Below are 13,074 nucleotides of genomic sequence, written 5' to 3'. Positions count from 1 at the left end.
GCCTGATGCTGTATCTGTGGCCTTACTAGGAAGTTTGTGAGTTAGAAAATCTTGGGTTTTTTTCTGTTAAGACTTGGAAACAATGTAAGTATCCACTGATAGATGAATGGGTAAAGAAAACATGATGTGTGTATATATATATATATACACATATATATATGTGTGTGTGTGTGTATATGTATATATATATGTAACAGAATATTATATAACCATAAAACTACCTTTTTTGCCAAAGGTCCCACCTTTCATTTGGATTATTCCAATGACCTCCTTGCTGGTTCTAGAACTACTAGGGTCATCCCACAGAAATATAATGCAAGTCACATATGAGACTTTAAATGTTCTAGTAGATACATTTTAAAAATTTTAGAAGAAATAGGTGGAATGAACTTTAATAATGCATTTTACTGAACCCATTAAATCTGAAATGTTATTTTGACATGGACTCAATATCACAAAATGATAAATAAGATCTTTTACATCCTTTTATTTCACGCTAAGTGTTTGAAATCTGTGTGGGGGGGTTGTTTTTACTTCTGATACAGTTCAGAAAGGCCACGCTTCAGGGGCTCAACAGGCAAGCGTGGCTGGTGGTTTCTGTGTTGGATAACGCCGGTCAAGCTGCTGTCCATTTCCCATTCATCGTGTCCTGGTGGCCCACTCGTAATTCTAAGGCATAGGTCTACCTGAGTTACTGAGCTGTTATAAAACCTTCAGTGGCCCCCCTCTGTCTGCCGAGGAGGCACATGTGTTCTTGGTCTTGGTCTAGCATGCAGTATACTTGAGGGTTTGGCCCAGGTATCTCTTCAGGATTGCCTCTCACCTGTTGTTCAGAACAAGCTACTTTGCTCTTCCCTGGGACCAGCTCAGGTGCCTCTGTGTCTTCAATCTTTCCTTTATGAGATATGGATTGCATATCTCAATCCATCACAGTCTTGCCCTCCTCCCCTACAAGACTGATCTCATGTATCTTCCTGGCCTTGAAGACCTCCTCAGCTTCCCCTATACCCCTCACCCTCCGTTCAACACGTGATGAGTATGTGTCAAGCAAGTGGTTAGAACTGGGGATGGAGCACTGAATGAGGTCAATTCCAGCCATGGTCCCACCATTTTGAAGGTGGAGATGACGAGCTGATGAATGATTAAGTATGTGTGTGTTTCCATAGGAACTACTCTTTCTACGCCTTGGACAACCAGAACCTAAGGCAACTATGGGACTGGAGCAAACACAACCTCACCATCACTCAGGGGAAACTCTTCTTCCACTATAACCCCAAACTCTGCCTGTCGGAAATTCACAAGATGGAGGAAGTTTCAGGAACCAAGGGGCGCCAGGAGAGAAATGACATTGCTCTAAAGACCAATGGGGACCAGGCGTCCTGTAAGTGGCAATGCTCTCATCCTTTCATGGGCTAGATAATGTGACTTCCTCTGCCTCCCCCATCACACTGGTACCCAGGGTGGGTGTCACTTACCCCCAATGAGCTAAAACAGCTAAGTGTGTGTTAGACTTTCTGAAACACTGAGGACAAGTGTTGTACACGTTAATCTCTTTGCCAAATACCAAATGCAATGCCTGATGCTGGAAGATGCCACATAAACATTGAATGAATGAATGAATGTCATCTCCCTTATTATATATGGCCTTGACTCAAATGCTACAGCAAAGTTCTGCAATTGCTACAATTGGAGACTGGGAGGTGACCACCCTCCTAAGACGAGATTTCTCTTGAAGAAATAGCTGAGCGTTGAGGTGCAAAGGCTTCCATGATACCCTCATGTGAAGCTATTTTGTTATGAGACAATTTGGTCCAAACTGTGGGAATTCAGGGAAAGGAGAGAGCAAGGTTGGGGTGGAGCTTAAGGGAGGGCTTATATTCCAGGCAGAGGGAATTAACTGTCTCCAAGGCATTGTCTTTCCAAAAAGTGTTCCCTCCAAGATATAATGATCTGCACTCTCTCTAAACCCAGTTAGCTTGTATCCATTTGCACTGGAGTTACTTTTTCTGACATGTCAGGCATGAAAAGCCACATGTAAGACAAATTGTGTTAGGACAAATGTTAATCTTGAAAGTGTCCTTTTCCCAGCACCAATTGGCCACTTGTCCTTCCCTGTCGGTGCCAGTTCTTTAGTTGAGCATCTGCTCAAGTAATTGACTTGCAGTTGGGGCCAACCTATATGATCTGTTCTTGCCTCTGAACAAGGGAGAGGCACGTGGACATGAGACCTCACCAGGAAACAGCAGATTGCCATCTTCCTTCTTGTGGATTCTCTTGGAAGTATGGGATCACCTACTTTGGGCTGAAACAAATTATTTAAAATTCTGATACTGGGTGTTTTGGATTTTTTTTTTTAAACCTTTCTAGGTGAAAATGAATTACTTAAATTTTCTTACATTCGGACATCTTACGACAAGATCTTGCTGAAATGGGAGCCGTATTGGCCTCCTGACTTCCGAGACCTCCTGGGGTTCATGCTGTTCTACAAAGAGGCGTAAGTAGAAAGATAAAGAGGTGTGTGTGTTACATCTGTGCTCAGAGGTTCCCCCACTGAGGTTCCTTTCTATCTCCTTCTTATCTGTGGAATAAATATCACAGATCCCTTGGTGGGATCTCACCAGTTGATGGTGTATAACATCAATAACATTTCTTATTGTCGAAAGCCAGAAATTGAAGCAGGCAGGTTTCTTTTGAAGGTCTAGATTGGGCAATCTCCTATAGAAATATTCCATTTTGCACCTTGTATGTACATCTCACCAGACATTCTCAACAAAAAGTCACCGAGTCTACTTAGGAGGTGTCTTTTTAAAAAGTCTACTTAGTATGTGTCTTAGTATGTATTTCTATTTAGTAGGTATCTACTTAGTAGGTGTCTTTTTTTTTTTAAGTTTATTTTAAAATCTATTTTGGATTTTTTCCAACACAAATAATTATGGTAAAACAAACATGAAATTGATCATCTTAGTAATGTTTAAATGTACAGCTCAGTGGCATTAAGTATATTCATGATGTTCTGTGACCATCATCACTGTCCCTCCCCACAATTTATTCATCATCTTATGCTGAAACAGTGTCGTCATTCAATGACACCTAGTCATCTTGAGTATATGACTGTGCTGGAGTTTTAAAAGGAAACAGTGAAAGTGGTGATCATATTAACATGGATAACTGTTCCATCCCTTATGATTTACTATGTGTCAGGCTGTGTGTGGAGGAGTCAGCCCACATCCTCTCATGTGATCTTATCAATTACTCGGATAGTATCATCATCATGATCACTATTATTATTATTACTGGGAAATTGAGACATAGGGGAAGCAATCCCTTTCTCTTTGACTGTTTCCTTGTCCTTTCTCCTTGTGGCAGAAGATTGTTGGTGAGCAGGGTGCAAGCCTGTAGGAGGTAACTTCCCCCAGTCACATCGCTCTGGTCTTTAGAGCTACAGTCAAGGAGTGGTAACCATCTTTGCCTGTTTGGTCTTGACAGCCCTTACCAGAACGTGACAGAATTCGATGGGCAGGATGCGTGCGGCTCCAATAGCTGGACAGTGGTGGATATTGACCCGCCTACAAGGTCCAACGACCCCAAGTCACAGAACCATCCTGGGTGGCTGATGCGTGGTCTCAAGCCCTGGACCCAGTATGCCATCTTTGTCAAGACCCTGGTCACTTTTTCTGATGAACGCCGTACATACGGGGCCAAGAGTGACATCATCTATGTCCAGACAGATGCCACTAGTAAGCATTTCTTGTGAATGTGAACTTATGCGTGAACTCAGACATCTTGCCTTTCATATGAAATGCTTGTGTCGTTTTTTTTTTTTTTTTTTTTTCCTGCATGGTCATTGGTTTCTAAAAGAGCCAGGCATTGAGATTTACAATTTCAGAAGATGAGGCAGTAGCAACAAGACATCAGAGAGGAACATATATTTCTTCTTACCATTGTGGAAAATTTTCAAATATTTACAAAGTAGGGAAAAAATAGCCCCCCTCCCTATGTAATCATCTCTTACCTTCAATAATTATCAATATTTTGCCATTTTTTGTTTCATCTCTGTTTCTTTCCTCTTCTCCATTTTTTTGAAATTAAAATTTTTTAATTGATTTATTTTTAATTGAAGGATAATTGTTTTACAGTGTTGGTTTCTGCCATACATCAAATGAGTCAGCTATAGGTATACATATGTCCCCTCCCTCTTGGTCTTCCCTCCCACCTCCCACCCGATCCCATCCCCTAGGTTGTCACAGAGCACCAGTTTGAGCTCCCCGAGACTTACAGCGAATCCCCGCTGGCTATCTGTTTCACGTATGGTAATGTACATATTTCCATGCTACTCTCGGGAATCATCCTACCCTCCCCTTCTCTCCCTGGGTCCACAAGTCTGTTCCCTAGGTCTGCATCTCCACGGCTGACCTGCAAATAGGTTCATCAGTACCGTCTTTCTAGATTCCTTATATATGCATTAATTATGATATGTTTTCTGTTTCTGATTCACTTCACTCTGTGTAATAGGCTCTAGGTTTTTTTGTTTGTTTGTTTTTTGGTTTTTTTTTTTTGGTGTGGACCATTTTTAAAGTCTTTATTGAATTTGTTAGAATATTGCTTTGGCTTTATGTTTTGGTTTTTTGGCCACAAGCCATGTGGCATCTTAGCTCCCTGACCAGGGGTCAAACTGCACCTCCTGCATTGCAAGACAAAGTTCTAACCACTGGACCACCAGGGAAATCTCCCCCACATCTCCATTTCTTTGGGGAGGAGTGGGCCACTGGAGTATTTTCTAGAAGGTGGGACCAGGGATGCTGCTCAATATACAACAATGCACAGCACAGTGCCCACGGCAATTATCCAGCCTCACAAAATCAGCAGAGAGAAGTCCCATCCTATAGGACAGAGCCCAGGCTTTATGAACCAGCTCTTGTGACTACTGCCTTCTTGTCGTGTATCCTCCAGCAAAACCAAAGGACTTAGAGCTCCGGAAACTTGCAGCTTCCAGGCTTTTGTACACACTGTGTCTTCTGTCTGGAGACTCCTACCCCTACCCCTACCCCTTTCTGACTCTCAGCCACCTCCGTTCTCCAGGAGAAGCTTTTGTGGAGCCCAAAGTTCATGCCTTTGGGGGGATGTGAAATGGACTGCCAGCTCAGTGATAGGTTTGAATGGCATCCCATTGCCAAAATTTGCCCCATGACTGGGTTCGGTTTGGGGCTAATGTTAACTGGAAGATGTGACTTTATCTATTCCCACCACCCTCCTTTTCCCCACCACCTTTCCAGTGCCTGGAAAAAAGAAAGCTTGCCTTTTCTTAGAGCTCTGTAAATGTTTGTGGCAAAAATGGTGGAACATGGAAATCTATAAAGTCTGTGGTATTGCATGGATTGTAGTTTTGTAACCCATGCTCTTATTAGGCAAGTGTTCCACATGTCCTGGTGTCTCCAGTTGTCTCTAATGTTAAATAACACTGCAGAGAACATCCTCAGGATTTCTTTAACTTGGCTGTTCCCTCTCATGCCCACCTGACCACTTGCACCTTCACCCTCACGGTGGATCTGTGTCTCCTTTCTCCTTGGCAGATCCTTCCGTGCCCCTGGATCCCATCTCAGTTTCTAACTCCTCATCCCAGATTATTCTGAAGTGGAAGCCTCCCTCCGACCCCAATGGCAATATCACACACTACTTGGTGTTCTGGGAGAGGCAGGCGGAAGACAGTGAGCTGTATGAACTGGATTATTGCCTCAAAGGTGAGTGCAGACAGGGGTCAGGGAGGGGCTGGTTTTCCATACCAGATCCACTATGTTCTTGTTTTCTGGGACACATCTTTCCCCTCCCATTTCCAGCATGTGCTTGTGGGAACACACACTCCATTTTATCTCACATGAAAACACACACAGGCATTCTTCAGAGATACCGAGGGTTCAGTTCCAGACTCTGGAAACGAAGCAAACATTGCAGTAAATCAAGTCACATGAATTTTTTGGTTTCCAGTGCCTATAAAAGTTATATTCACATTCTACTATAGTCTATTAAGTGTACAATAGCATTATGTTTAAGAAAAAATATGCTTGAAATATATGTGTGCATGCATGCTAAGTCACTTCAGTCATATCTGACTCGTTGCTACCCCAAATAGATAATCAATAAGGACCTACTGTATAGCACAGGGAACTCTACTCAATATCTTATAATAATCTATAGTGGAAAATAATCTGAAAAAGGATATATGTATATATGACAGTTACTTTGCTGTACATTGGAAACTAACACAACATTATAAATCAATTCTATTTCAATAAAAATTTTAAAAAGAAGAAATCTAGACTAAAAAAAAAGTGCACATACCTTAATTAAAGAATACTTTATTGCTTTAAAAAAATGCCCAAATGATTACAACAGTAACATCTAAGATCACTGACAATGGATCATCATAACAAGTAGAACAAAAATGAAGAAGTTTGGTATATTGTGAAAATTACTGAAGCATGACATAGAGATACAAAGTGATCAAATGCTGCTGGGAAAACAGTGATAATAGTTTTGCTGGACGTGGGGTTCCCGCAAACCTTTGATTTGTAAAAAGCACAGTAAGAGGAGGTCTGTCTGACTTTTCACATTTCTAAACATCACAGGGTGCGGACAAGCTCTGAAGACTCATGTTGAAACCTGACACTCCCCATGTCTTGGCATCACTGCATTCTGGAATTTTCTCCTCTTCCCCTTGCTTGTCCACCTGGTGGGGATGTAGCTGTGTTAACCCACGCAAGACTTCCCTGCTTAGCTAGAAACATAACTAATGTGTGGAGTGGTGATTGACAAAGTCAGGGAAGAATTTTGGTCCCTTATTTTTAAAAATTTTTATTGAAGTGTAGTTTACAGTGTTTTATTAGTTTCAGGTGTATAGCAAAGTGAATCAGTTATACATACATCGACTTTTTTGGTCTCTAATTTTATTTTTATTTTTTACTTTTAATTTTTTTGGCCACATGGCATTTGGGATCTTAACTCCCCGACCAGGGGCCAAATCCACCCCACCCTGCATTGGAAAGGTCCTAACTGCCGGACCTCCAGGGAAGACCTGGCCCCTAATTTTAGACCCTTAAGTTTTAAGGATTGGAGACAGCAAAGAGTCTCCAATTTCTTCCTCCCTAGGCTTTCCATTAAAAATGTATATGAATGACATATATTTTCCAGTCTTTAATCTCATTTACTTAATGGGCTTGCATCCATCTACAGAAAAAGGAAAAAAATATTTGAAGCCTCAAACTGGTGTGTATAAATTAATCTTACGTTATTTTAAAACTGGGTTGTAAGAAAGTCCATCAAACTGAAGAAACGGAAGTCTTTTTCCCCCCTTTAGTTGTTTTGTTTGAGTCTATATAAAAGGCTTTCCCCCCAATCCCTAGACTGTTTTATTATTTATTTAAAAAAAAATTATTGGAGTATGGTGGCGCTAGTGCTAAAGAATCCGCCTGCCAATGCAGGAGACACAAGAGATGGGGACTTGATCCCTGGGTTGGGAAGATCCTCTGGAATAAGAAATGGCAACCCACTTCAGTGTTCTTGCCGGGAAAGATCCCATGGACAGAGGAAACTGGTGGGCTTCAGTCCATGGAGTCGCAAAGAGTCAGACACGACTGAGTATTAAAAAAATAGTTGACTTACAATTTAGTATTAGTTTTGGGTGTGCAGCAAAGTGGTTCAGTTATACACATGCATAGATTCATTCTTTTCAAAAAATATTTATTTATTTGGCTGCTCCGGGTCTTCATTGCAACATGTGAGATCTAGTTCCCTGACCAGTACTCAAATCCAGCCCTCCTGCACTGCGAGCTCAGAGTCTTAGCCACTGGACCGCCAGGGAAGTCCCTAGACTGATTCTTTTTCAGATTAATTTCTCATATAGGTTATTACAGAATATTGAGTAGAGTTTCCTGTGCTAGGCAGTAGGTCCTGGTTGGTTATCGCTCACGTATAATCATGTGTGTATGTTCATCCCAAGCTCCTGATTTATCCTGTAGTTGTTTTGTTGTTGTTTGTTGCTTTGTTGTTGTTCAGTCGCTAAGTCGTGTCCGACTCTTTGCGACCCCACGGACTGCAGCGTGCCAGGCTTCCCTGTCCTTCACTCTCTCCTGGAGTTTGCTCAGATTCATGTCCATTGAATCAGTGGTGCCATCCAGCCAATCTCATCCTCTGTCACCCCTTTCTCCTCCTGCCCTCAATCTTTTCCAGCATCAGGGTCTTTTCCAATGAGTTGTCTCTTCACATCAGGTAGCCAAGGTATTGGAACTTCAGCTTCAGCATCAGTCCTTCCAGTGAACATTCAGGGTTGATCTCCTTAAGAATTAACTGGTTTGATCTCCTTGCAGTCCAAGGGACTCTCAAGAGTCTTCTCCAGCACCACAATTCGAAAGCATCAATTCTTCGGTGCTCAGCCTTCTTTATAGTCCAATTCTCACATCCATACATCACTATTGGAAAAACCGTAGCTTTGACTAGATGGACCTCTGTTGTCAAAGTGATGTCTCTGCTTTCTGGTCTGAGTTTATTTTCCTTTAGATGTTGTGAGTTACTGGTATCCTCCTACCTTGGGGCAGCTGATGACATGTGATTGAGGTTGGGAAACTAAGGTTTTCTCTGCCCTGATGTAGGGCTTTGGGCAAGTCACCCAGCTTGTCACTGGCTGCCTCCTTTTGGGGAAAAGGGGCAGGAGGCCAGATGATCTCCGGGAGCTGTCCCAGCTCTAAGATCATGTGCTATATGTATGCCTGTGACCTCATCCCCCGCCTGAGCAGAGGGTTGCAAACGTGATTTATCTCCTCGGATGCTTTATATAACTCGAGAGCAAGCAAAGTCATGGGCTCAGATGTGCACTCTTGGCCCTGCATTCGAGTAACTGAAACCACCAACTAGAACTGCCACCATCATCGGGGCAGGCAGTGTTTTCTTTCTTTCTTTCTTTTTTTTTTAAAGCAACAACTTTTATTCTGGAAGTCAGTCTGTCATTAGAAGGTGATGATTTGACATGATTTTATTTGTCATGATGCCCAAAGTTTATGGAATTAAAAAAAAAACTTACTAAGGACAGATATTGTCTGATTCCACTTATAGGAGGTCCCTGGAGGATTCAGATCTATAGAGACAGGAAGCAGATGGTGGGGGCCAGGGGTGGGGCAGGAGATGGAGAGTCAGTTTCATGGGCACAGAGTTTCAGTTTGGGAAGATGAGAAAGTTCTCGAGATGGATGGTGGGGATGGTTGCACAATAATGTAAATATACTTAATGACACTGAATCACAGTGCTTAAAAATGAGTAAGATGGTGAATTTTTTGTTATGTGTATTTTGCCACAAAGAAAAAACCCCAGTACACACACAAATAAATAAACTTGATAAGACACACGAGACAAATAATTTAGTAACTGTGATCAGTAGTAGTTTCTTTTAGAATCAGAAGTGGGGTTTTTTTTTTCAGTTTTATTGAGATATAATTGACAAGTAAAATTGTAAGACATTTCAAATGTAAATTGTGATGACTTTTTTGTGCATACACACTGGAAAAGAATTCCTCCCACCTAGTTAATACATCTATCACTTCACATATTTATTATTTTTTTTTAAAGAAATCTTTGTTTATTTACTTAGTTTTGGCTGTGCTGGGTCTTCATTGCTACTCAAAGGCTTCTCTCTAGTTGCGGCAAATGGGGGCTACTCTTCTTTGTGGTGCTTCTCATGGTGGGGGTTTCACTTGTTGCAGAGCACCAGCTCCAGAGTGTAGCCTCAGTAGCTGGGGTGCACAGGCTTGGTTGCCCCTTGGCACGTGGAATCTTCCTGGACCAGAGATCAAACCTGCGTGTACTGCAATGGCAGGCAGATTCTTTACCACGGAGCCACCAGAGAAGTCCCCTCTTTTTTTTATTGAGAACTTTTAGCTTCTACGCTGACATTGAATTGTATATTTCAACTATACAGTACAGTCTTATCAACTATACGGTTTTTTAATTGTAAAACTTTCATAACATAAAATTGACCATTTGAACCACTTTTAAGCGCACAGCTCAGCAGCATTAAGCACATTCACACTGCCGTGCAACCATCGCCACCATCATCTCCAGAACGTTCTCATCTCCCCAAACTGAAACTCTGTCCCTGTGAAACACTGACTCCCCCACTCCCCACCTTCCCACTTTGACCCTGTGGACTTGACTAGATGTGTCACAGAAACCCACAGGGCACCAAGTGGCATGCAGAAAGGGTGACAAGTGTCAGGAGCACTGTCTGTGTCCAATCAAAAGTCCCTTCCTCCCCAGAAAAAATCAGGAGCCTGCCCCCACCACCCTTTACTAAGGAAATCCTAAGTTTATTTTCTGTCTATAATGCCATCAATAACCCCTCTAACAGCTAAAACCTACATAGGCTATTCTGTGTCTATTAATAAACATTAAGAGGTATGTTTAAGGATTTGCAAAGCTTCCAAGTGGGTACTCAGCATTCACAGGAAGATACTTAGAGCTCATTGTCTCCCGGAGCCATTGAAAGGGAGAGGAAGAGATGGAATTTCCCTTGCTCAATAGACACAAGTAGGCACCCGGTATCAAGGGCATGGTTTTAAGCCTTTAAAGAGTAGCCTGCATCTTCCATGGGCTTCCCAGCTGGCTCAGTGGTAAAGAACCCGCCTGCCGGTGCTGGAGATGGAAGATCCCCTGAAGGAGGCAGTGGCGACCGGCTTCAGTATTCTTGCCTGGGAAATCCCGTGGGTAGAGGAGCCAGTCGGACTACAGTCCATGGCATCACAAAGAGTTGGGCTAGACTGAGTGAGCACACACACAAGACATGTGCATGGATCATCCTTTTACTTACTTGGGGACTGCTTAGCATCACTTTCTCTGAGACATTCGCCCCAGAGACCCTCTGTCCTTTTCCCCTGCCATCTGACACACAGCATATGCATTTCTTAGTTTACTGTATATTCCTCCCACTCCCATGCACCTCATCGGCTGGAATGTTAAGTTCCCCAAGGGCAGGGACACGCACAGTTACCTTTTGCCTCCAGCCTTGTGGGGTTGTGGTGTCCGACAGTGTCCGGCTGCATGCTGACGGGGCTGCATGCTGACGGGCACCTTCTCTGCAGAATCTCTGCGCTGAGCTCTGTCCATGTGACCAGCCGCTTTGAAAAGGTCCCCCTTGCTCTGCATGTGTGTGTAGGTGGTGGTGGGGGGAACGGGATGGGGTCTTGAGCCCTGCTCTGCCTTTCCCTAGGGTTGAAGCTGCCCTCCCGGACCTGGTCTCCGCCGTTCGAGGCGGAGGGGTCCCAGAAGCACAACCAGAGTGAGTATGAGGAATCTGCTGGCGAATGCTGCTCCTGCCCGAAGACCGACTCTCAGATCCTCAAAGAGCTGGAGGAGTCCTCGTTCAGGAAAACGTTTGAAGACTACCTGCACAACGTGGTTTTCATCCCCAGGTCAGGATGTGTTACTGGCTTGGGGTCTCAGGTCTTTAGGGAACAAGACAAAATGGGGGCAGACTCAGAGGATAGGTAGAGTCCACGCTGAGCCACTTCCCTGGATGCAGGAAGAGATTTTGAGATTATAACAAGTGCCTTACCAGGAAGAGGAATTGCTCCCCCTCCCCACTCAAAAGGAGGAGTGTTTAAAAAATTCAGCCTTTGCTCTCTGATATCTCATGAACCCAACCTCTGGTCTCAGTCTGAGTTCTGATGAATTCCATTAGATTATCGTTGATTATTACCTAATCAATTGATTATAGATAATAAATTCAATTATTAGATTAGATGACAGAGAGCTGCGTGCCCAGCCCAATGCTTGATTTATGGCTGAATCTCAAGCTCAGTGCATTCCCTTTTTTTAATCTAAGGAAACTTCTCATCCTTCCAGAACTTTCCATGGCCTCGTCAAAACCCCAACGTCTTCACTGTTTAAACGTGTTTCCTTTAGTGAGTGAAGGGGAAGTAAACAGAGGGTCTGCAGTAAAAATGACTCTTGGTTTTTTCATACCTCTTTATCCCTCCTGCAAGCTGAGACACTTAGGTAGAAGGCAAGTTTCTGTGGGTCACAGGTTGTTCTACCTCTCTCGGTGCCTCAGTTTATTCACCTGAGGAATGGAGAGAAAAGTGGTTCCTATATTTTACGGCTGTGAGATTACACGAGTCTCACAAGGATTCTCAGCCTTGCTGCTGTTGACATGAAGAGCCAGCTCATTCTCTGGGGTGGGACCATCCTGCGCAGGGTAGGATGTTGAGCTGCATCCTGGGCCTCCAGCCAGTAGGTGGCAGTAGCACTGTCTGCATCTTAATAAGCTCATGAGTCTGCTAACCCACTGAAGCGCTTGCCAACTCCCTTTTATGGGTCCAAAGCCTTTTTTATCCCCCCTAACTCTGCCCAGGTTTACAAAGCAAATGTGCTGGGAGCTTTCAATTGCCCCCACCTGCTCCACTCTTGACCCTTCCCCCTAACGGACTTCACCAGATGGCTACCCAGAAGTGTCCAATACATTTCCAAGTCATTTCCAAAGTGGATCAACCTCCCGCCCCCAAAGGTTGCACTGAGATAAAACAAGATTCGAAAGTGGGTCTCTTCAGAGGCTCAGCATTGCTCCTGCTAGAGACTTCACCAGAACTGTCAATATATAACATTTCTTTTCTCTTTCTTGCCTTCTTATCTGACCCTGAGTCCAAAAGAACACTGAATGGCACAGACCAGGTGTGGAGACAGTTATTGTTACACCCATTAAAACTCCACCAGACTCAAGGATAGTGGCAGTGTCAATCATGAGGTTTAAAACTAGTCTGGACTTCCCTGGTGGCCCAGTGATTAAGACTCTTGGCTTCCAATACAGGGGACACGGGTTCAATCCCTGGTCGGGGAAGACCCCACGTGCTGCGTGCTTATGTGCTCAGGCACTCAGTCGTGTCCGACTCTGTGCGACCCCATGGACTGTAGCCCACCAGGCTCCTCTGTCCAGGGGATTCTCCAGGCTAGGATCCTGGAGTGGGTTGCCGTGCCCTCCTCCAGGGGTTCTTCCTCACCCAGGGATCGAACCTGCATCTCCTGCACTGTAGACGGGTT

At 43.7% G+C, this 13,074-nt stretch overlaps 1 protein-coding gene across 4 annotated transcripts in view; it reads left to right on the top strand.

Annotated features, from left to right (window-relative positions):
• INSR (insulin receptor) overlaps window positions 1–13,074 on the top strand; it is a 141,502-nt gene that overhangs the window by 92,565 nt on the left and 35,863 nt on the right. For all 4 annotated transcript variants that reach the window (XM_043911644.1, XM_043911642.1, XM_043911641.1 and 1 more), the window contains exons 6-10: window positions 1,167–1,381; window positions 2,368–2,494; window positions 3,487–3,737; window positions 5,571–5,738; window positions 11,249–11,450. In XM_043911644.1, coding sequence (XP_043767579.1) covers window positions 1,167–1,381; window positions 2,368–2,494; window positions 3,487–3,737; window positions 5,571–5,738; window positions 11,249–11,450 — 963 coding nt within the window. The remainder of the gene's footprint in view (window positions 1–1,166; window positions 1,382–2,367; window positions 2,495–3,486; window positions 3,738–5,570; window positions 5,739–11,248; window positions 11,451–13,074) is intronic.

The sequence above is a fragment of the Cervus elaphus genome, chromosome 9, assembly GCF_910594005.1.
Source record: "Cervus elaphus chromosome 9, mCerEla1.1, whole genome shotgun sequence".
NCBI lineage: Eukaryota > Metazoa > Chordata > Mammalia > Artiodactyla > Cervidae > Cervus > Cervus elaphus.
The sequence above is the reverse complement of the archived record's forward strand: the minus strand, read 5'-3'. Positions and strand labels throughout refer to the sequence as shown.